The sequence below is a fragment of the Esox lucius genome, chromosome 19 (genome assembly GCF_011004845.1).
Source record: "Esox lucius isolate fEsoLuc1 chromosome 19, fEsoLuc1.pri, whole genome shotgun sequence".
NCBI classification, from domain to species: domain Eukaryota; kingdom Metazoa; phylum Chordata; class Actinopteri; order Esociformes; family Esocidae; genus Esox; species Esox lucius.
In genome coordinates, this window is record NC_047587.1 from 38,525,821 (window position 1) to 38,546,022 (window position 20,202).

Consider the following 20,202-nt stretch of genomic DNA (forward strand, 5'->3'; position numbering starts at 1 on the left):
TTCCAGCCAAAATGAGGTTCAGGAGTGCACCCGATGGGTCGCTCGGGGAGGGGGGTGTACTCGTTTTAATAGAGGGGAATCGTTTGTTTCTCATTTTGTACTCTCAACCGATGACTGGTTTGCGAGGTTGGACTTTTTAGTGACGGATATTTCAAATGGATGATCATGTGACTGCTGTTGCAATTTTCATTTATACACTGTCAATCGTCTGGTCAATTTTAGAACGGTATATAATTTAATAAGTGTTAACTTAAATTAGGCAAATCGTTCTCCATAAACTTGGCCTATTCAGTCGATTGAGTTCATTTTCACAGGTCAACTGTAATATATTGTTTCAATTGCAGACCCTTTTAATAGTGGGCATGAAACATCCATGTCAATCTGAGGAACGTTAACCAATCGTGGTCTAGTAGGGTGGCGCTTCCTCTGGCACTGTTGCCTATTTAAAAGCCAGTGTGCGGTTGGGGCGCACGGATCATCACAACTTGAGAAGATGCAGAATTTAAAATATATAATTTGGACCTATCTAACGTTTGCGCGACCATGCGATGTTTGCAACTATATATCATTAACTGGTTTTAAATATATTTTACTGGAACAAAACGGTTGATATGCAACCGGCACTTAGATTGGTGCTCGTAAAGGCACCTGAACTGCCCAGAATGGGGGAGATCTGGAACAGTAACATCAGCTCTTATAACCGGTCCTCCACAGACCCGGACCGCTTCAGCAGCCTGGAGGATATTGATGTGACCGCGGACGGCAACCCGGCGCTCCGAATTATGATATCAATCGTATATTCCGTCGTTTGCGCGGCGGGTTTAGTTGGGAATTTGCTAGTAGTTTTCTTGATGAAAGTGAGACGGGGGAGAAAAAGGTCCACCATAAACTTTTTCGTTCTTAATCTGGCCATGACGGACTTTCAGTTTGTCCTAACACTGCCTTTCTGGGCGGTGGACATCGCTCTGGACTTCAGCTGGCCGTTTGGGAACGCGATGTGCAAGATCATTCTATCCGTTACTGTTATGAACATGTATGCGAGCGTGTTCTTTCTCACCGCTATGAGTGTGACGCGCTACTGGTCCGTAGCCTCAGCCCTGAAGGACCGGACAAGACACAGATATTGTTCGGTTAGATGGGTAAGCGCAGTACTTTGGGTCTCTGCCACTGTGGCCACTGCGCCAACGGCTATATTCTCTAATGTGACAATCATCGCTGGGGAAAAGCTCTGCCTTTTGCGGTTCCCCGAGGGCCATCACTGGCTGGCTTTATATCACCTACAAAAAATTCTAATTGCATTTGTTTTCCCCATGCTAATTGTAACCATATGCTATTTGATGCTCTTACGATTTGTTCGCCTTAGGAGTATGAACAATAACCATTCCAAACGGAGTAACAGAGTCACAAAATCAGTCACTATTGTGGTTCTTTCGTTCTTTTTGTGTTGGATGCCAAATCACGCCATTACTTTCTGGGGCGTCCTGGTCAAATTCAATTTAGTGAACTGGGACAAGTCTTACTACATGGTTCACACATATGTCTTCCCTGTGACTGTGTGCCTGGCACATGCCAATAGTTGCTTGAATCCGGTTTTATATTGCCTCATGCGAAGAGAGTTTAGGAAAATGTTGAAGGATTTATTCTGGCGGGTTTCCTCACCTGCGAACAGCTGCCAAATACGTGCCATTTCTGCAACAATAAAAGCCAATATCCACGATGACACCCAAGTAGTAATCCCTTTGGAAGTCATAAACACCGACCTATGTCGACTATCCATTGTAGATGTGCAATGTGACACATTCTCGGACAACCAACCAAAGGTATCTTAACGAGTAAAACCAACGACCCTGCGTATAAACGATAGAGGCTCTTTATTTATCGAGAGTCGTGTTACATGTATTATCCGCGACTCAATACGTGTGATAAATAGTTGTTTATTGACATTTATAAACTTAAAAGATTCAAAGGATTCTTTGTTTATGAGGTTTAACTGTGCATGTGCCAAACTGCGCATTAGACTCCAACTGACCCATGCAAATATGTCTCTTTCAAGGTTGCCTTCTATTCGTGTACATTCTACGTTAAACAAATACATTTAACTGGATCTTTGATATCAATGCTACAGTGTAATTATATAGTGCTTTTTCATTTTTCAAATCCAGAATGTTTGCTTGTGCCATGGCTCTTTGTTGTAAAAAGTCTGATATACTGTATGTTTATTTTGAAAAGTAATTGTATCTCCAATTTGGAAAGGACAATGCAAGTGTACAGATATTTTGAGTAGTTCACAGAATGAGAGATGCTATTGCAAGACTGTGATTTCCTATTGTCATTAGAGTAACTATACCAAGGATAACATATGTTATGTATATTGTAAAGATTGCTGTGACTGATGCTTGTGAAATACGTGCACTCTTCACTAACTGAATGTAACGACTGACATGTCCACAAGAAATCTGCATTAAAATTATTTCTCATGGTTGTCTCATTTAATATGTTAGCCACTCTGGCACCAAAGCAAAATAAGCTAGAACTGGAAACAGATTCTTATTTCCAATTAAATAATGTGAAGGTAGTCTAGTGGAAATTGTATAATTGACTACATTTTTAAGATTGATTGCTGTAAAAAAATAAGTAGACATATAATATGAAAACGCCAATAACAGTACTATAGGATTGTTTCAAAACCTAATAAAACATCCTGAAAACACAGGTGAATGCATCACATTTCTTCAGGATACTCTATACATTAGGAGAGTAGGAGTAGCTCCTGCAGGCCGGAGATTTAGAAGCAATAATTTCTATTCAAGCAAAATATTACTGATTCTAATATGCATTCATACACAGTATGTAATGTAGGCTTGTCCAATATCCACATAATCATTTAATTAGCCTACATGTGAATTGCCTGATGGTGTTCATAGCACATTATTTTGACCTCAATTAAATGTATATGAAGTGTTAATAATGTAATTTATACAATCACTTTAATTGGCTTAATATCAAAGTAGTCATCAGTATAGTATTTCAACCTGTATTCCTAACATGCAATGATTGAATCCAAGCTTGTAACCCCACAAGTTCGCAGTTTCTTATGGGTTATGTCTTTCCCAACAGTAACTGAATGGTTAAATATGCAATGTTTTTGACCCCATATAAATACAACCCTGCAAAAAAATCTATACATTAATCACAAATTACGATAAATGAGAAAGTTGTTACTGAAGCATCGGAAAAACATTTCTAACCGTTTAGATTTATCAGACTATATCATTTGTTGTGGTGGGGGTTTTTGTCCCTCTGTAACTTTCTGACTCATCACCATTTACTATACAATTAATTTATGATTACCCTTAATCATGCAAGCATCCACATACATGTAATAGTGTGTAGTGGTTGTGTTTAGAAAGCTTTCTTACAGAAGACAAACAGTGAATATGACAAAGTATGAAAATATGTGCAGTATACTCTGTACTTTTAAATTGCTCTGGATTAAACCATCAGTGAATTTATATAAATGTAAAATGTAAACGTTAGTGAAAAACTTCACATTATTTACCATTCATTTACATCATGCAAAAAGCAAAACCTAAACAAGCTTTAAATACAGCCACCTAGCATCATGATTTTGATGCAGTCATTGTGTGAAATGCATATGGAACAAGATACTACTGTTTGAAAAAAGAATTTGTCCAAATGACTTCTTTAAACCAGGGACCTGGCACAGTGCTTTCATTTTAAATGGTAAAAGAGATACTTATATATTTTTTTAATATAAAATGTGACATTGTGTTCTGTCCCCGCATATGAACAGCTCATCTTATATCCAAAATGGAGTACCACATTAACAAAATGTTCACTGTCCAAATACATTAGGAGAGTAGCTCCAAAACCAAGTGGGTCTACTGAGGGGCCACTGTGGTGAATAAATCAATCATAAAACAAACTAAGCAGCAAGTCAAGTCTTTAATCTCTACTCAGTAAAATGTCATAACATTAGTGCTCTGCCACATGCAAAATTGCTTCCATCGATAAGTATAGAAAAGATCTGCAGAAATTGGATATTTGAAAGTACATGCCATATTTAACCATATGGTGTTAGTGAAGTGGAGACATGGGGGAGGTTGGGAACTATTGAAAACGTTCAATGACGTTAAGGGCTCCTCAGGGCTATGCACAAACACACACACACACTTCCGAGTATTGGCAGTTTGCATTGCCATAATAACAGCCATTGGAGAGAAGAGCACTTGATCAGAAAGAAGTAATCTATTAGGTTAAAATGGAAAACAAATGTTGAGATTGAAGTCTCATAGGTGCTATACTTCCCTAATTACTAAAAAAGCAAATCAAGCAAGATACAACAGATACACAATAGATGCGCAATAAAAGTAACTGAAAACATACCATATCTTCTTTTCCAATTATTGACCATAATTATCATAATAATAATTGTTATTATATATTTCAGCATTAAAATAATAACTTTTCAACCACTGCAATTGAGAACATTGTCTGAAATTCATGTTGTATTTTGCAGGGAATCTGCCTAGGTGGCTTGGAGATCTAAATGCACTTTTATTACACACAGTGAGCCACAAGATGGCATCACTGTTCATATCTTTGATCAAAAGCCAAAAGCTTTTTCACATAGAAATATTACACATTTACATGAGTAAATATCTATAAAATGAGTTCCTGCTGTGTCAGTCAAAATGTCCTTCCTCAATAAGTGATGAGCTACAACGTTACTTAGTATTTGTCTGAACTTTCAACCAGGCACACCAGTGTTTCCCTTAACATTCAAGTCTATACATGTGAAATAAAACTGTAAACAAAATAAAAAATAAAAACAACAGAAACATTTATCAGACAGCTTATGAATTAAAAAGTAGAAATGGGTTTGAAACTCAACAGGTTAGTGGGCAGCAGACAGTGGGTCTGAGACAGTGCATTTTTGCAATACAGTACGATTGTGAGTGGCTTGGAAGGCTGCTCAGTAGTTTGATGAAGGAAGACAAATGGTTTTGGCAAACTTCTCATAGTGAACATGTCCATCTGGTCCCACACCAGCCTCTTTCAGCAATTCGTCAACTGGCGGGAAGTGAGCAAACACCCATACAACTTTTAAGGAGCATTTCACTTATGTTTATTGTTTTTTATGCTCTAATCAAAAGAAACATCAAAACAAATATTTACTTGATTTAGATGATCTGGAGATGTTATTTTTAAACATGATCACACACCCTATTTACTTCAATTGATTTCTAACTAGTGGACGCTTAAGATTTTAATGGCTGTTTCTAACTAGTGGTTTCTGTAACCTTAAGCTTTTAATGGATGTTCAATGATAACTGAAACAAGAATAAACTCATTAACTAATAATTAACTAATCAAATCTGGTTCTTTCATCAACGGCCTTTGAATGACTTCACACATTATATCTACATCTGCTATGTCAAATTTGAAGTGTTTTTCAAGTATGTAAACAGAGCATGTGTATTAACGTCAAGTTGGTAATAAACACCTGTCATTTTGGATTTGTGGGATCTAATCAAACAACCATAAAGGACATCATTATGCTCTGAACTCGTGTGGTGTGTTTGTTTATTTTACAGTTATTTTACCAGGTAAGTATGCTAAGAGAGCATATTTACAGCTACAATCTGGGAGCAATTAACTAAAAGAGTCATAATCCCCATAATGCCTTTCAGAACTGGAAAAGCGTCTCTTGCGTTCTTACACTGTTTTCCATAGGGGATTTTTAGATCCACTTCAAATGTGGTCTGTGTTTTGTGCTTCGTTGGTTTACACTACCTTGCTATTTTGATAACCATGTAAATTCACATTTATCAATATTGGCTAAATATAAGCAAATACAGCTCTGAAAAAGATGAAGAGACCACTCCTAATTTTTCTTAAATCAGCATCTCTACATGTATGGCAGCCATTCCATTCCAGTGTCTGTTAAATTCCAACACAGGCACACCTCATTTTACGTAATGAGGTAGTGATTAGGTGATTACCTGAACCAAATCTAATTTAACGAGGAAAAGTATAAAAACCACTGCCGTGATCATCACTATCCTATTGCAATAGGACCAGCTGGATGGGAAAAACAGTGCAAGTAGTACCTCAAAGGCAATTTGAATAGAATAATAACTATTCAGCATGACAAAAGAGTTGAAAAGAAAAGCTTTGAGTGAGGAAAGGAAGGGTTAAATTCTGGCTATACTGGCAGAGGGATACAGTGAGCATCAAGTTGCTTTCATCCTGAAAATGTCTAAAATGACATAAGAACAATATCAAGCAACAGACATTGAGGACAACAAAGTTACAGACTGGCAGAGGGCGAAAACAACTGTCCACTGACCGAGATGACCGTTAACTAATTCAAATGTCACTCAACAACCGTTGACCTACAAAAAGAATGGCAAACAGCAGCTGGGGTGAAGTGCACGGCGAGGACGGTTCAAAACAGGCTCCTAGTGTCAGGGCTGAAGTCATGCAAAGCTAGCAAAAAGCCCTTCATCAACGAGAAGCAAAGAAGAGCCAGGCTGAAGTTTGCAAAAGGATTGAACCATAGAGGAATGGAGTTAGGTCATCTTCTCTGACGAGTCCAATTTTCAGCTTTATCCAACACCTGGTCATCTAATGGTTAGACAAAGACCTGGAGAGGCCTACAAGCCACAGTGTCTCGCACCCACTGTGAAACTTGGTGGAGGATCTGTGATGATTTGGGGATGCTTTAGCAAGGCTGGAATCAGGCAGATTTGTCTTTGTGAAGGCTGCATGAATCAAGTACAAGGTTATTCTGGAAGAACACCTGCTTCCTTCTGCTCTGACAATGTTCCACAACTCTGAGAATCGTTTTTCCAGCAGGACAATGATCCATGCCACACAGCCAGGTCAATCAAGCTGTTAATGGAGGACTACCAGATCAAGACCCTGTCATGGCCAGCCCAATCTCCAGACCTGAACCCCATTGAAAATCTCTAGAATTTGATCAAGAGGAAGATGGATGGTCACAAGTCATAAAAACAAAGCCAAGCTATTTGAAAGTCACCCAACAGCAATGTGACAGACTGGTGGAGGGCATGCCAAGACGTATGAAAGCAGTGATTATAAATGAGGATTATTCCACCAAATATTGATTTCTGAATTTTGTTGTTGAAAAAGGAATTCGTTTTCATTGAGTTATTTGAGGTCTGAAAACAATGCATCTTTTCTTGGTTATTTTCTACAAATAAATACTCTAAATGACAATATTTTTATTTGGAATTTGGGAGTAATGTTGTCAGTAGTTTATAGAATAAAACTGTGAATTTTACTCAAACACAAACCTATGAATAGTAAAACAAGAGAAACTGATAATTTTGCAGTGGTCTCTTAATATTTTATAAATATATACAGAGAGCTAATTGAAGCAAGTATGTTGACAAACGTATGTTGACAAACGTCACCACAAGATATACATGGTTATCAATAATAAAGAGCTGGTGCAAGCCTAAATAAAACACACACTATATTTAAAGATATTCCAAAATGTGTGATGGGATCAATGAATGGTGAAATGTGAAAAGAAACTGTGTCATATTTTGTTGCTAGGTTTTATGGGGGTTATGATACATCGACTATTTTATTCAATTAGGGTTAACGATTGTGCTCAGGAATACAAAAACAGGGTTTTCCACCTTTGTAGCTCGGGCATCATAACCCTTTAGAACCCTTTAGAGCAAACACTACTGACCACTTGTCCTCCATGACTCCCCTGCATATTAACTTTAGTGTTAATGACCCTTACCTTCTTTATCAGTGAGCTTCTCTCCTAACCCGGTGAGCTTGGCCCGGAGCTCTGAGGCAAGAATGTAGCCCTTCTTCTGCTTGTCCGTCATCCTCATGGCCTCCAAGATCTCTGCCCTGGGGTCCTCTTGCTGAATTTGGCGGTGCATGATAGTCAGGAACGTGGAGAAGTCCAGCTCCCCGTTCTTATCTAATGGTACATAACAGGGAGAGTCTTTGATCGATTTATGCACTCATTGGTTGGTTGGTAAATAGATTGATTGTAAGGGTTTAGCAGTCCGACAGACAGGCGACGTGTTACCTATCTTGTAGGTCTGCAGATGTCTGTCCACTTCGATGAAAGTGGGGCTGACGCCAAGGCAGCGCATTGCTGTGATCAGGTCCTTGGCCTCAATTTTTCCCTTGTGCTTCTTGTCATAGAGTGAGAAGCATTCTTTGAATTCTGTGAAAAAGAAGTTTGCCATTTCCTCAAAAACCTGTTATCGCCTTTTCCATAGGTAATTCTGTCTAGGCATTTAATGGATTTTGCCTAGAGGTGAAATAGAAATATAATGAGTAGAAATCCCGATTGAGGTAAATCATGCCGGAACAGATGGAGTGTCTGCCATTTTAAGCCTGTCAAATGTCAATAGTCAATGCTTTGACAGTTTTAATTATTCTAATTATATGGGTTAAACTATAACCTTGTTACACATATGACTGAACTAGGTTGTAATAAGCTTCGTAGAGAGATACAGGCTAGCCTTAATCGAGGCCGTATCTGCAGTCACCGCTAGCTAATCTTTTATTAGGGATTACTGCGGTCAGGATCTGCTCTGATCTCACAGAGAAGCACATGCTGCCTACTTAAAGGCAAACACAGAAGAACATAGATGTGCTTTACCTAGGGAGGCATCAAGTATGTGTTGGTATACACACTAGACCTCCACAACTCAAAATATTTTCAACTGTTTAAAATATTTAAAAGTAGACATTTGACAACATGGCTGCACAAAATAAGAAATTATGGAATGGTGATAAACTGAGCATTGTGTGTCTATTCAGCAGTAACAGTGGCACAAATGGTGCATTGTGTTGTGGCAGGCACACGGAAAATTACTTCGAATCAACCTCCATTCACATCAACATTCAGCAAAGTAGCCCTGGTAAAGCTACGGCAAAACAACAAAAGATTGCAGTTTCCTTAACAATTTATGAGATTCCAGGCAATCCAGTATTGAATTACAAAGATCGGCGACACTCTGAAGTGTTATCATAAATAGATTGTCAATATTTATTTAATAAAAAATACGATTCAAACAAGTGATAATCGTGCTCTGTGCCACATCGCCTACAATTCTAACTTTTATCCGAGTCAACGTCGCGTGCGCAAGACTTGCCATACCAACGCGCGCCTTACCATTTATTTGATCTTGCGTCAGGAATTTTGCCTGAAACAAAGTAACAAAAGCACTTCACTTCTTTATGTAAAAATGCCTGGAGCCGGCTGCATTACAATTATACTTATATTGTACATCAACAATTATACCGGAACAACTCACCATCGTGGTTGCTGCTTCTCGGGAATACTTACCGTATCAGATACAGCTTCGCGAAACTGATACAGTGTTACCATGTCACCACCAGCACGTACCGTGAACTAGACACCGCACCAACTACCACTGTACCTCGGTTCACCATCAGAGGTCGGACAGTCACAATAAAGGCACAGTTCTTAATTCGTTTTGGCTAAACGGCATACCCTCCACTTGGTTTGCTGTAGAGCTGGACAAATGTAGCCTACTAGTTCTAAGAGAGCTATAGACATGTATAAGCGTATACTGTACACTCACCTAAAGGATTATTAGGAACACCATACTAATACTGTGTTTGACCCCCTTTCGCCTTCAGAACTGCCGTAATTCTACGTGGCATTGATTCAACAAGGTGCTGAAAGCATTCTTTAGAAATGTTGGCCCATATTGATAGGATAGCATCTTGTAGTTGATGGAGATTTGTGGGATGCACATCCAGGGCACGAAGCTCCCGTTCCACCACATCCCAAAGGTGCTCTATTGGGTTGAGATCTGGTGACTGTGGGGACCATTTCAGTACAGTGAACTCATTGTCATGTTCAAGAAACCAATTTGAAATGATTCTAGCTTTGTGACATGGTGCATTATCCTGCGGGAAGTAGCCATCAGAGGATGGGTACATGGTGGTCATAAAGGGATTGACATGGTCAGAAACAATGCTCAGGTAGGCCATGGCATTTAAACGATGCCCAATTGGCACTAAGGGGCCTAAAGTGTGCCAAGAAAACATCCCCCACACCATTACATCACCACCACCAGCCTGCACAGTGCTAACAAAGCATAATGGATCTATGTTCTCATTCAGTTTACGCCAAATTCTGACTCTACCATCTGAATGTCTCAACAGAAATCGAGACTCATCAGACCAGGCAACATTCTTCCAGTCTTCAACTGTCCAATTTTGATGAGCTCGTGCAAATTGTAGCCTCTTTTTCCTATTTGTAGTGGAGATGAGTGGTACCCGGTGGGGTCTTCTGTTGTTGTAGCCCATCCGCCTCAAGGTTGTGCGTGTTATGGCTTTACAAATGCTTTGCTTCATACCTCGGTTGTAACAAGTGGTTATTTCAGTCAAAGTTGCTCTTCTGTCAGCTTGAATCAGTCGGCCCATTCTCCTCTGACCTCTAGCATCAACAAGGCATTTTCGCCCACAGGACTGCCACATACTGGATGTTTTTCCCTTTTCACACCATTCTTTGTAAACCCTAGAAATGGTTGTGCGTTAAAATCCCAGTAACTGAGCAGATTGTGAAATATTCAGACCGGCCCGTATGGCACCAACAACCATGCCACGCTCAAAATTGCTTAAATCACCTTTCTTTCCCATTCTGACATTCAGTTTGGAATTCAGGAGATAGTCTTGACCAGGACCACACCCCTAAATGCATTGAAGCAACTGTCATGTGATTGGTTGATTAGACAATTGCATTAATGAGAAATTGAACAGGTGTTCCTAATAATGTTTTAGGTGAGTGTATATTGTTGTTACATACACTATTTGCCTATAAAGTGAACTCCAGATTATTAATACATTTGAATGGGAATTACAAATATAGTAAGATTTAGAAAATATCCTTTCTCTAACAGTTTGAGGCTACCAGGTTCAGGCTTCCCAATTCAAATATCTAGTACTTGGGATTGCGCAAACAACACAGACACTGAAGTCATTCATATATTGTATATACAAAGACAATACAGTTTAAAATATGCAGTTGATTGAAATATAGGAAAATAACGAAGAAACATGTTTCTTAAATTCTACAAAAACAAAACAGTTGGAACTGTTGGATAAAATAAGAGTATTAGAAGGAAAAACATTTTCAAAATATTCTGAATTAGTCAAGTCAATAATTAAAACATTTCATCTAAATGTCCTTAGGTCTATAGTGTTGGTGGTGAAAATCATAAGACAAACTCAGATCCTTGATGAATCTGAATGACACTTTGAGCCTTTTCAATTTCTGAATGTGTATTTTAGTTTGTTTCCCAAATTTACTTAATATGGAATTCAGAATAACAAATTACCACAAAATAGTATTAAGCCCAACCAATGTCAGTCTGGCTTAGCTCTTCCTACTATTGTAAGACTTACAATCAATCAAATAACAATGAACTACTTCCTGTGATTAAATCACCCTGTCTCCACTCTGAAAAATACTGTATTTTACAAAGGAATTGCATTACATATTTGCTCTTTCATGTGCTAAAAAATAAATGTTATGTACATTGGCAGGAAAAAAAGATTTGCGGCACAGTTCCAAAAGTACCTCATATTTATTTATGTTATGCATAATAAACTCACATTCTATTCCTGTTTATCACCCACACAAGCCCACACTTGCGCGTGTTTAAGTTTGACATCACAGCAGTCGGACTGGGTCACTGATCCACAAATGCCCTTGCATTCCAAGTAGGTGCTCATTTTAATATGGATGATCAAGAGAAGCAATTTATTGCCTCTTCTTGCTTAAACTGATACCCCCTTGTCTCTGATGTGCAGAGTGTAAAAGGCCCAAGGCTCCGGAATGTAGATGACCCCACGATATTTCTTGCGGAGGACCTGGTCACTCCAGAGACAAGCCACCCAGACACAGACCAGACCCAGGGCGATGGAGAAACTGTAGAGTCAAGTTTATTCAAAGTGAATTTTTCCAAGGTCTCTCATTTTGGGTGAACAATCCCTTTAAACAAGTTACATGTTAGTTTCCTTATTCCATAAACATGGACAAGGAAGGACATAAATCAAGGCTTAGTGTTTTTCCCCCCTGGAACTGTTAAGTGTTTGAAGCTCAAAACCAATGCAAATAAATATCAACACAATTATTTTTATTTGTTGTCCAAATCATGCTAAACCCTATGAAATGCATTTAGTTACTTATTATTTGGGGAAACAGAATTATGCAAGGAAAACACTGTTTCATACCTGCAGAGCAGGAAGAGGCCATTGCTGTCAGGGACAAAGCCTTTACGTTTCTGGTGCATCACTGTGGCTGTCATGGCGAAGAAGGTGAAGATGAAGAGTATGAAGATCTGGCCTTCTGTGATCAGGTACCTGAAAAGAACAGGACTGTGTTCATTAGGGCGATAGGAAACAAAGTGGTGTGGTTCTTATCAGAGAGGTGCAGGAAGTCCCTCAATGTTACATTTAGGTTTCTTTTGTTTGAAACTCTGCAGAGCATATGTCTGGAGTGGAGGTCCATGACCCTGTCGACGGTTCTCCGCTTTTCCTTATTTAGACCACTTTTGATAGGTACTGACCACTGAAGATCGGGAACACCCCACAAGGGCTGCAGTTTTGGAGATGCTCTGACCCAGTTGTCTAGCCATCATAATTTGGCCCTTGTCAATGTTGCTCAGATCCTTATGCTTGCCAATGTTTCCTGCTTCAAACACATCAACTTTGAGGACAGAATGTTCACTTGCTGCCTAATATATCCCACCCTCTGACAGGTGCCATGATGATGAGATTATCAGTGTTATTCACATCACCTGTCAGTGGTCATAATGTTATGGCTGATCGGTACCATGGCTAATGCCTGTTCTTATGAATGACACAATGTGGAGTGATCGGATACAGCTCTTCGCTGGGGTATGTTGGGCATGAATCATCAATTCCTGAGGTGCCTTATTGCAATTATAAACAATTTACCAATGCATTTAGAGCCATAAAGAAATAACGGTAACACTTTCCGATAAGGGTACATTTATAACCATTAACGAATACAGTAGTTAACATGAACGAATGATGAACAATGACATGAACAGTTAAGAATGATAAACCCTACTTTTTTAATGATTTACAAATGCATTAAAAAACAGTGTGTAGTGTCATTTTTTCATGTTGACACAGGACATGAACTATTTTTTTTGCAGGAACAAACAGTTTGTACTGTAATTGTTTAATATTGATGCAGGACATGCATTCATGTAGCTAGTTGTTTGCATGAATAGGTTAAGTACTATACATTATTAATAAGATAATTCAATTTGTTAATATGATTACAGTGCGGCAACCATTATTACTAAGGTAGGCTGGATACTTCAAATAGGTGTGACGCGCACAAAATGTATGGTCGCATTTAGGGTTATGTATTGTTTAAAATGGGGATGCATTACATATATTAAAGGACACTTACTATGGTTGGCCAGTAGGGGGCAGAGAGACGTGATCGCTTTGCTTTGGGACTGAATTCGATCCAAACAAACACCTGCGCGTTCTGTTAACTCTTGAAGGAAAAGCCATGTTTTATTTCTCATAGTTTATCCTGTTATCCAGGTTGGTAATGTACAAAAGTACACTGGACATTTCGATACTTGCCTGTTAAAGTGTATGTAGAGAGTTGGAAAAGCATAGTAATTTTATAACTATGAGCTAGACAGAAAACCCATGTTGAATGTAAGATGGTGGTTCCTTCCTATGAAAAAAAACAAATTTGTTACAGTACAGTATGAACATTTTATTTTCTAAAATAACACTCCTGACAGTATCCCTAGGATTAATATAATTTAATTTAGTAATTGTATTGTTTAAAGCATTAATAAAGGATACCTCACTATTAGTTAATTCTTTTTTGTCCCCTTAAGGAAAGTGATTAATTTTTCTACATTAACAATCACTAACTAATTACCATTGGTAGCTATAAACCCTTAATAACTGATATTTCACCATTAGTTAATTCTTTTGTGTCCCCTTAAGTAAACTGATGAATTATCATACATTGATAATCACTAACTAACGACATGAGTTCATGTTCTGTATCAACATTATCAAATGACAACACACTGTTAGTTAATGCATTTGTAAATCATTATTAAAGTAGGGGTTATCATTATTAACCGTTTGTTTAGGTCTTTGTTCATCATTCATCCATGTTAACTACTGTATTCCTTAATGGTAGTTCATGTACCCTTATCTGAAAGTGTTACCGAAGTAACTTTCTGTCATACCTATGGTATACAGTCTCATATACGAAACAGCAACTGAGCATTCAGTGTATAAACCACATGGTTTATATTTTCACCTTAGGGGTCTCTCAGACACTTACCAAGTCCATAGTCATGGGGTTGAAAATTTGCTCTCCAGATTCTTCACTGTGTTATTTTATTAACCCAGGACTTGTTTTTAATTTTAAATTTTAATATGTCCTTGAAATCACCCTTCAAATACACAAAGAATAAAAAAGTCATTTAAAATGTCACTAAAAACATGTAATATATACCATATTATACGTGCCTTTGGACACTTTTGCACTTACAACATTCAATGCCTTTGAAATTCTTTTCATGCCTTTGATTTGGACTTTGGATAAAATGTTGTCTAACACTTCCAGGGTGTGACTTTCGAGCAGCATTTGGGCGACAAGCAAAGAGACAAAACTACAGCAGCAGAGGGACTTTGTGAATTCAGTCCATAAATAATTCTAAATCTAGAGGGTAAGCCTCAAGGAGTTAGCTTTGCCATGGTGAATAATGCACAAGAGAGGAGACAGAACACACAGTGAATCCTCCCTCCCTTGCTCTCTCCATCTCTCTGTCTCTCTCTCTGTCTCACACACACAGCCACACATGCGACAGGTGCCCCACCTTGTGCCCAGGGCTAAGTCATTGTTTTAAACCACAGTGGATGAGGAAAGAAAACCAACATTGAAGCATTACAGGCTGTATCATGTGACACTAGATATGGGTAGGAGGCTGACCAATAGTAGACGGCGCTGGGAGCGAGGAGAAGGCAGGCAGTGAGCGGCATCCTCTCCTCCTTGATGTATGTAAAACAGCCGGTGAAATAGAGGAAGAGAACGAGGAAGTAGGGAACATACCTGGCAAACAGAACAGATTAGGGTCAATTTTCAATCACATTAAGTGTTTTTTTTCCCTGAGGAAGGCTAACTAGGTGATTAAAATGCTGATAATCAGCTAACACATCATGTCACTGCATTCATGACTCATTTTAACATCTGCAGTATTTCATCTTAATCTGAAAGTCACAGCTTTGGGTGCTATACAGTGAAGATGCTATTGAGCACACAGCAGAGTGGTATATTCATGTTACTTACCACATTGAATGGCCAATCTTTTCATCATAGTAGTATAGCAACTCAAATGAATCTATCTGTGGAAGACAGGGACAGAAAATATATCATATCTGTATTCATTCAAGTCATGCTAATGACTACTGATATTTAATTTTCGCCTTCCTTTAAGAAGAAGTCTATCAAATTAGTAAACACAATGTCAAAGGTTACACAGACTATAATTATTGCTGTATTTCACTGAAAATACACAATGGGCAAATGGCAGATAGGTTAATGGTTAGATCATTCAGTCCTCATGCAACACAATTAAACCCTAATTGTTCCCGTAAGTTACTCTAGATAGGAGTGTCTGCTAAATGACTCAAAGGTAAAAAAAAAAATTGTAGGCCACACTGTATGTTATTGTGTGGGTTATGGGTGTGGACAAAACTCCTTGTAACCATTAAGAGATAAAACGCCATGAAATTCGGTCGCTACAACCTCTTTATAACATCATGGGAAGAAAGGATAAAAATGACATAATACCACAATACATCCTCAACTGCTCATAATGGTACAATTAATAATTTAGTATGGCAGGAGATATTGAGAGGCAGTGTCATGATGGAGTACCAGTGAGGCAGGCTTGAGGTCCTTAATGATTGGATTCTCTCTGACAGACAGGTGGAGCTGGTAGCCACTCAGCAGGAGACGGTGGTTGATGGAGTCGCCCACCAGGTGGATGCTGGCACCCATCACAAAGGTGATGATGCACAGATACACGGCGGAACAGGGCAGGGTCTTGGGGCTACGCTCCATCAGCTAGAAAGGGATGGGAAAGGGTTACAACAGACAGACAGACTGGACATGGACGGACGAACGAACTCGCAGACACAAACAAACACAAGTACTTTAATTTACAACCAATTGGACCCAGTCTCGCTTCATCTGTTTTCCACATGGAACTGCTTACACAGGAAATACTACTGTGAAATTCTTCTTCTGGAGACAGTTTAGACAAGGAAATGGGAGACCTGAAGGTACATACAGGTTAGCTTCTGGTTCAATTTAACAGCCTTGCTCAATACCCAACTGTCCTGCCCACCTCTTCTTCAGGACACTTTATCCCAATACCGATTGGCTGTGCTATTTCAGCTCGATCAGCGGCACTTGTGAATGAGTTGAATTTCAGATGGGACATATCTTCCCATTAGACACATACGACTGCAAATGTCAGTAACTGATCTGACCGAATGGAGCTGGCATCTGCTTAGGCAAGCTCATCTCAGTAAATTTATAGCATTCCTTGTAATCAAAAAAAGTGTCTGACCAGAAGCCATTGTTTGAGTAGTGTTCCCTCATCACTCAGATTCAAATAAACCCTTGTTTTCCTGTCTGTTTTGAAACGTTGTCGCTACTGTGTGCCAACTGAACACATCCCTGTTCACTGTGTGCCAACTGAACACATCCCTGTTCACTGTGTGCCAACTGAACACATCCCTGTTCACTGTGTGCCAACTGAACACATCCCTGTTCACTGTGTGCCAACTGAACACATCCCTGTTCACTGTGTGCCACGATAAGTTACCTTGAGAAGGAGGAACGGAGTGGTGATGTTGTAGGCCATGTGGAAGTAGTCCCCAGCACTGGGCCTGTTCAGCGGGAACCAATCAAGAGGGAGGATCATCTGAGAATATCCAGTGTATAAATTAGAGGAGTAGAAAGCTATTCATACACCACCGGGACATGTAATAAGCATTGTATTCATTTATTGTGTCACCAGAAATGACATGGTGAAACAATAGCTATATGGTAATAGTCTACGCATTTGTGTGCTTTGAGGGGGTCTCATTGAAACAAACACCTGATATATGACACTAAAAGTACCATGTGATCCATATTTGGTTCAGAGTTACTATAATGTACTCGTTGAGTGTACTCGCTGAGTGTTCAGATACTGTTCCAGTGCCAGCATGGATGATGCGGATGAAATAGGCCTATGTTATGGAACCGTTTGAGTCCTGAAAGGTCATCTACCCTATAAATGGAATAGCAAGACAGGCATTCTTATTCGAGTCACTGAAGCTTTTACTGCACGTCATCCACTCACCATGATAATGGGCCTCCCAAAGTCCAGCAACCAGTTCTGGATAGTGAAACCGACCCACAGGTCCAGGTGGAACTGGGGCTTCAGCCGACAGGATTCCATGTCTCTGGATCCAGGCCTGTTGTGTGTTAGAAGAACAAATACGGTCTTTATCAATAGTACAGTGACAATATTGTTTTCCAACCCTTTTTGGCTCAGGAGCTAAACCTTATACAGCCTTGTTCAATTGCTGAGTGAACTGAGAGTATAAAGTGTTTCAAATGTTCATGTTTTTGCCCTTTAACAAGGGCTTACATAAAAGTAAATTTACAATTTAATCTGGATTATGTGGACTTAATGCGATAATGCTTTAAATGGAGGTCATCATCTTTTCCAATAATGTATATCCAATAAGCTATGTGCACAAATTTCCTGTGGGATGCATGTCCTTAACATAACTCTGATGGCTAGTCTTTAGACAGAATCCAAATCAGATGGACAACTTTAAGTCTAATAAATAACTGTGCCTACAAGGGCCATAGACTAAGTCTGATGATAGGTTGGTCTAAACAGCAATTCATCTATTTTAATGATATCAGCCTGTGACTTCATTTGGCCAGATCCCACCCAAACAGTCATTTTCAAAGGACATGCAAAAAGGGTTTTTGTAATCATTTTACATTTTTTGTTATTTCAATAGCGTATTGTAGAAATAACTTTTTTGACTGCACTGGGCCTTTAAAGGAAGGCTGTATGGATTAGAGTCAGTGTTAACTTGGCAGAAAGAGGTTGTTGAAAGTAACAGATGTAAAGGGGAGTTCATAGGGAGGGGGTATAGCCTATAATACACCTGGCTGGGTTCTATCTACAGGTCTGCAAAGGCGCTTCCTCCTTCATATATCAGGCCGATCATATGACCGTTTATTAATCACATCCGTTCCTCCTGGCCCCAACATAAACATGTCCAAGAACACAGCAAAACAACAAAACTGCTGTCATCTCCCCCAGGTTTAGTTTCTTAATTCGGCCAATGAAGTGGAGGGAGAGACCCACTGCCTGCTCCACGCATGCCATCACATGCTGAACCCATTTGGCTTTAGGGGACATTCAGCGGCGGTTGTTGGAAGACTGTGGTTACAGAGGGCTCTGTGAACACTGTATGTGCCCTTTTTCCTGCTGGAGACAAGCAGGGGTTTGGGTGACAGATGAGGGCCTGCCTTTATTCTGTGACATGATCTCCCCATTCCAACCCTGGCGCTACCAGGAGATTCAACTCTATTCTCATTCGACTTGTCAGTTTCAAATGGTGAATGAATAGACTCCTGCACGCCAGTTTCATCAGCACAAGGCAGGCAGGTCAAATATTCTGAGATGCAGAGGAAAGGCAGCAGTAGCACTGGCAAGGAATGGTCTCTCCTAGCAATGTGGGTTTTTGAAAAAAACTGAAGTATTTCATGCTAGAGTTGTGGTCCAACTACACTTATTAACCTGTATACTCGGCTATAACCCTGAGATGATCTTTCAGATCCAGGGATCACTAGATGTGGCCCTGGCAATCCCACTGAAGGAATGGAATTCCCACTAAAATCAATTGCAGCAGACAAGCCCATTAATATAAATATTTTTTAAATAATGAATAATAGGCTACATTAATGTTTAATCCAGACATTCATGGAGGAGATTTCTTTGTAATGTCAATAGATGTCTGGGGTCACGAGTTGGGAAAACCAAATGGCAGGCAATTAACTTGAATATGAGTTAAGACATTACTTTATAATTAACTTTTTCTAATGCTATAATTAAGCAATAAGGCACAAGGGGTGCTGTTAAACGCTGAGATTCTTTACTATTATAAACCGCGGTTGTCAATACAATTAGATCAGTAAGTGGTGTGATGTCAGCCAATCAGGATTCAGGATTTGAACCACCCGATAATAATAAAATTGTGTTTTCAAACCTAGGAAGAAAGAACGACGACGACATAGCGTTCTGCCGTTTCCGCATTGATGCGTGCATCTCACTTGAGCCGTGAAGATTCTCTGTTCACTTTCCGACCGACTACTCCAGATGACAGGCACCGTTGATTCAATTGGATGATGATAGTCGATATCTCACAGGAAATACTATGTCCCACACCTTCCAATAGTTCACGCAAAAATATTTAAAAACGCATATTCCAGTTCTTTGCGTGTGTAAATTCAAATGAAATGGTCCCTGCTTATGCAGCTAAACTGTTAATCTATTTTCCCTCCCCTTTGTATTAGGGACATAACCTAATCTCTGACTTTGGCTGAGTATAACAGATAATGCCTTGCAGAGCGGTCCAAATATTAAAATTATCAATAATTGCTTATAATCTACTTATGTAGGACGAAAGAGTAGTTGAATCCTCGGTGTATATAAAGTCCCGTAGATAATTCGTACAAACATATTTTTATCACTTTTGTTTAAAGTTAGCTATTATTAAAGATCCGGATTTGATAACCAATATCAACAAAACCTGCCAGGAGGACAACCATTACATTTCTAAATATGCTGACATTGCTTTTTGTCTTTAGCGTTCATTTTTCAAAAGACGACACATTAATTTCCATGGCTGATTCTCCCTGTATTCTCAGTTACGGACCGTAACTGAGAATAGTATTATGATTGTAGCGTTAATTGAAAAACGCCAATTGCTTTGCAACCAAAAAACAAAGACATATCTCTAAACAGCAATGATGAGTTCGTG

The 20,202-nt window shown here is 39.2% G+C and overlaps 3 protein-coding genes across 4 annotated transcripts in view; 1 reads left to right on the plus strand and 2 right to left on the minus strand.

Moving 5' to 3' along the window:
* Window positions 1-9,482, minus strand: part of calml4b (calmodulin-like 4b) — a 30,591-nt gene extending 21,109 nt beyond the window's left edge. The window contains exons 1-5 of one of the 2 annotated variants that reach the window (XM_010884266.3): window positions 9,345-9,482; window positions 9,203-9,233; window positions 8,105-8,245; window positions 7,805-7,993; window positions 3,948-5,094 (exon numbers count right to left, since the gene is read on the minus strand). In XM_010884266.3, coding sequence (XP_010882568.1) covers window positions 4,997-5,094; window positions 7,805-7,993; window positions 8,105-8,245; window positions 9,203-9,233; window positions 9,345-9,347 — 462 coding nt within the window. In that variant the 5' untranslated portion in view covers window positions 9,348-9,482 and the 3' untranslated portion in view covers window positions 3,948-4,996. Of the gene's footprint in view, window positions 1-3,947; window positions 5,095-7,804; window positions 7,994-8,104; window positions 8,246-9,202; window positions 9,234-9,344 lie in introns of those variants that run through there. The other variant, XM_034288107.1, reaches the window with a different exon arrangement.
* rxfp3.3b (relaxin family peptide receptor 3.3b) lies at window positions 502-2,528 on the plus strand. The gene has a single exon (XM_010884265.3). It carries the CDS (start codon window positions 612-614, stop codon window positions 1,827-1,829), a length of 1,218 nt encoding a protein of 405 aa, XP_010882567.1. The 5' UTR covers window positions 502-611; the 3' UTR covers window positions 1,830-2,528.
* Window positions 9,483-11,500: 2,018 nt separating the features above from the next.
* cln6b (CLN6 transmembrane ER protein b) lies at window positions 11,501-19,827 on the minus strand. The gene is made up of 8 exons (XM_010884292.3): window positions 19,429-19,827; window positions 17,496-17,610; window positions 16,974-17,072; window positions 16,019-16,207; window positions 15,428-15,483; window positions 15,071-15,190; window positions 12,298-12,426; window positions 11,501-11,992 (listed from the first exon to the last, which is right to left on the minus strand). Exons 1-8 carry the CDS (start codon window positions 19,485-19,487, stop codon window positions 11,842-11,844), a joined length of 918 nt encoding a protein of 305 aa, XP_010882594.1. The 5' UTR covers window positions 19,488-19,827; the 3' UTR covers window positions 11,501-11,841.
* Window positions 19,828-20,202: the final 375 nt, after the last annotated feature.

What these genes read in the sequence shown, in the direction of transcription:
- rxfp3.3b (XM_010884265.3), top strand. Translation starts at nt 612, where the DNA reads ATGCAACCGGCACTTAGATTGGTGCTCGTAAAGGCACCTGAACTGCCC.
- cln6b (XM_010884292.3), bottom strand. Translation starts at nt 19,487, where the DNA reads ATGCACGCATCAATGCGGAAACGGCAGAACGCTATGTCGTCGTCGTTC. An exon ending in TTGGGAGGCCCATTATCATG is followed by an intron (nt 17,073 to 17,495) that starts GTGAGTGGATGA and finishes GGATATTCTCAG; the next exon opens with ATGATCCTCCCTCTTGATTG. An exon ending in CTCCGTTCCTCCTTCTCAAG is followed by an intron (nt 16,208 to 16,973) that starts GTAACTTATCGT and finishes ATCCCTTTCTAG; the next exon opens with CTGATGGAGCGTAGCCCCAA.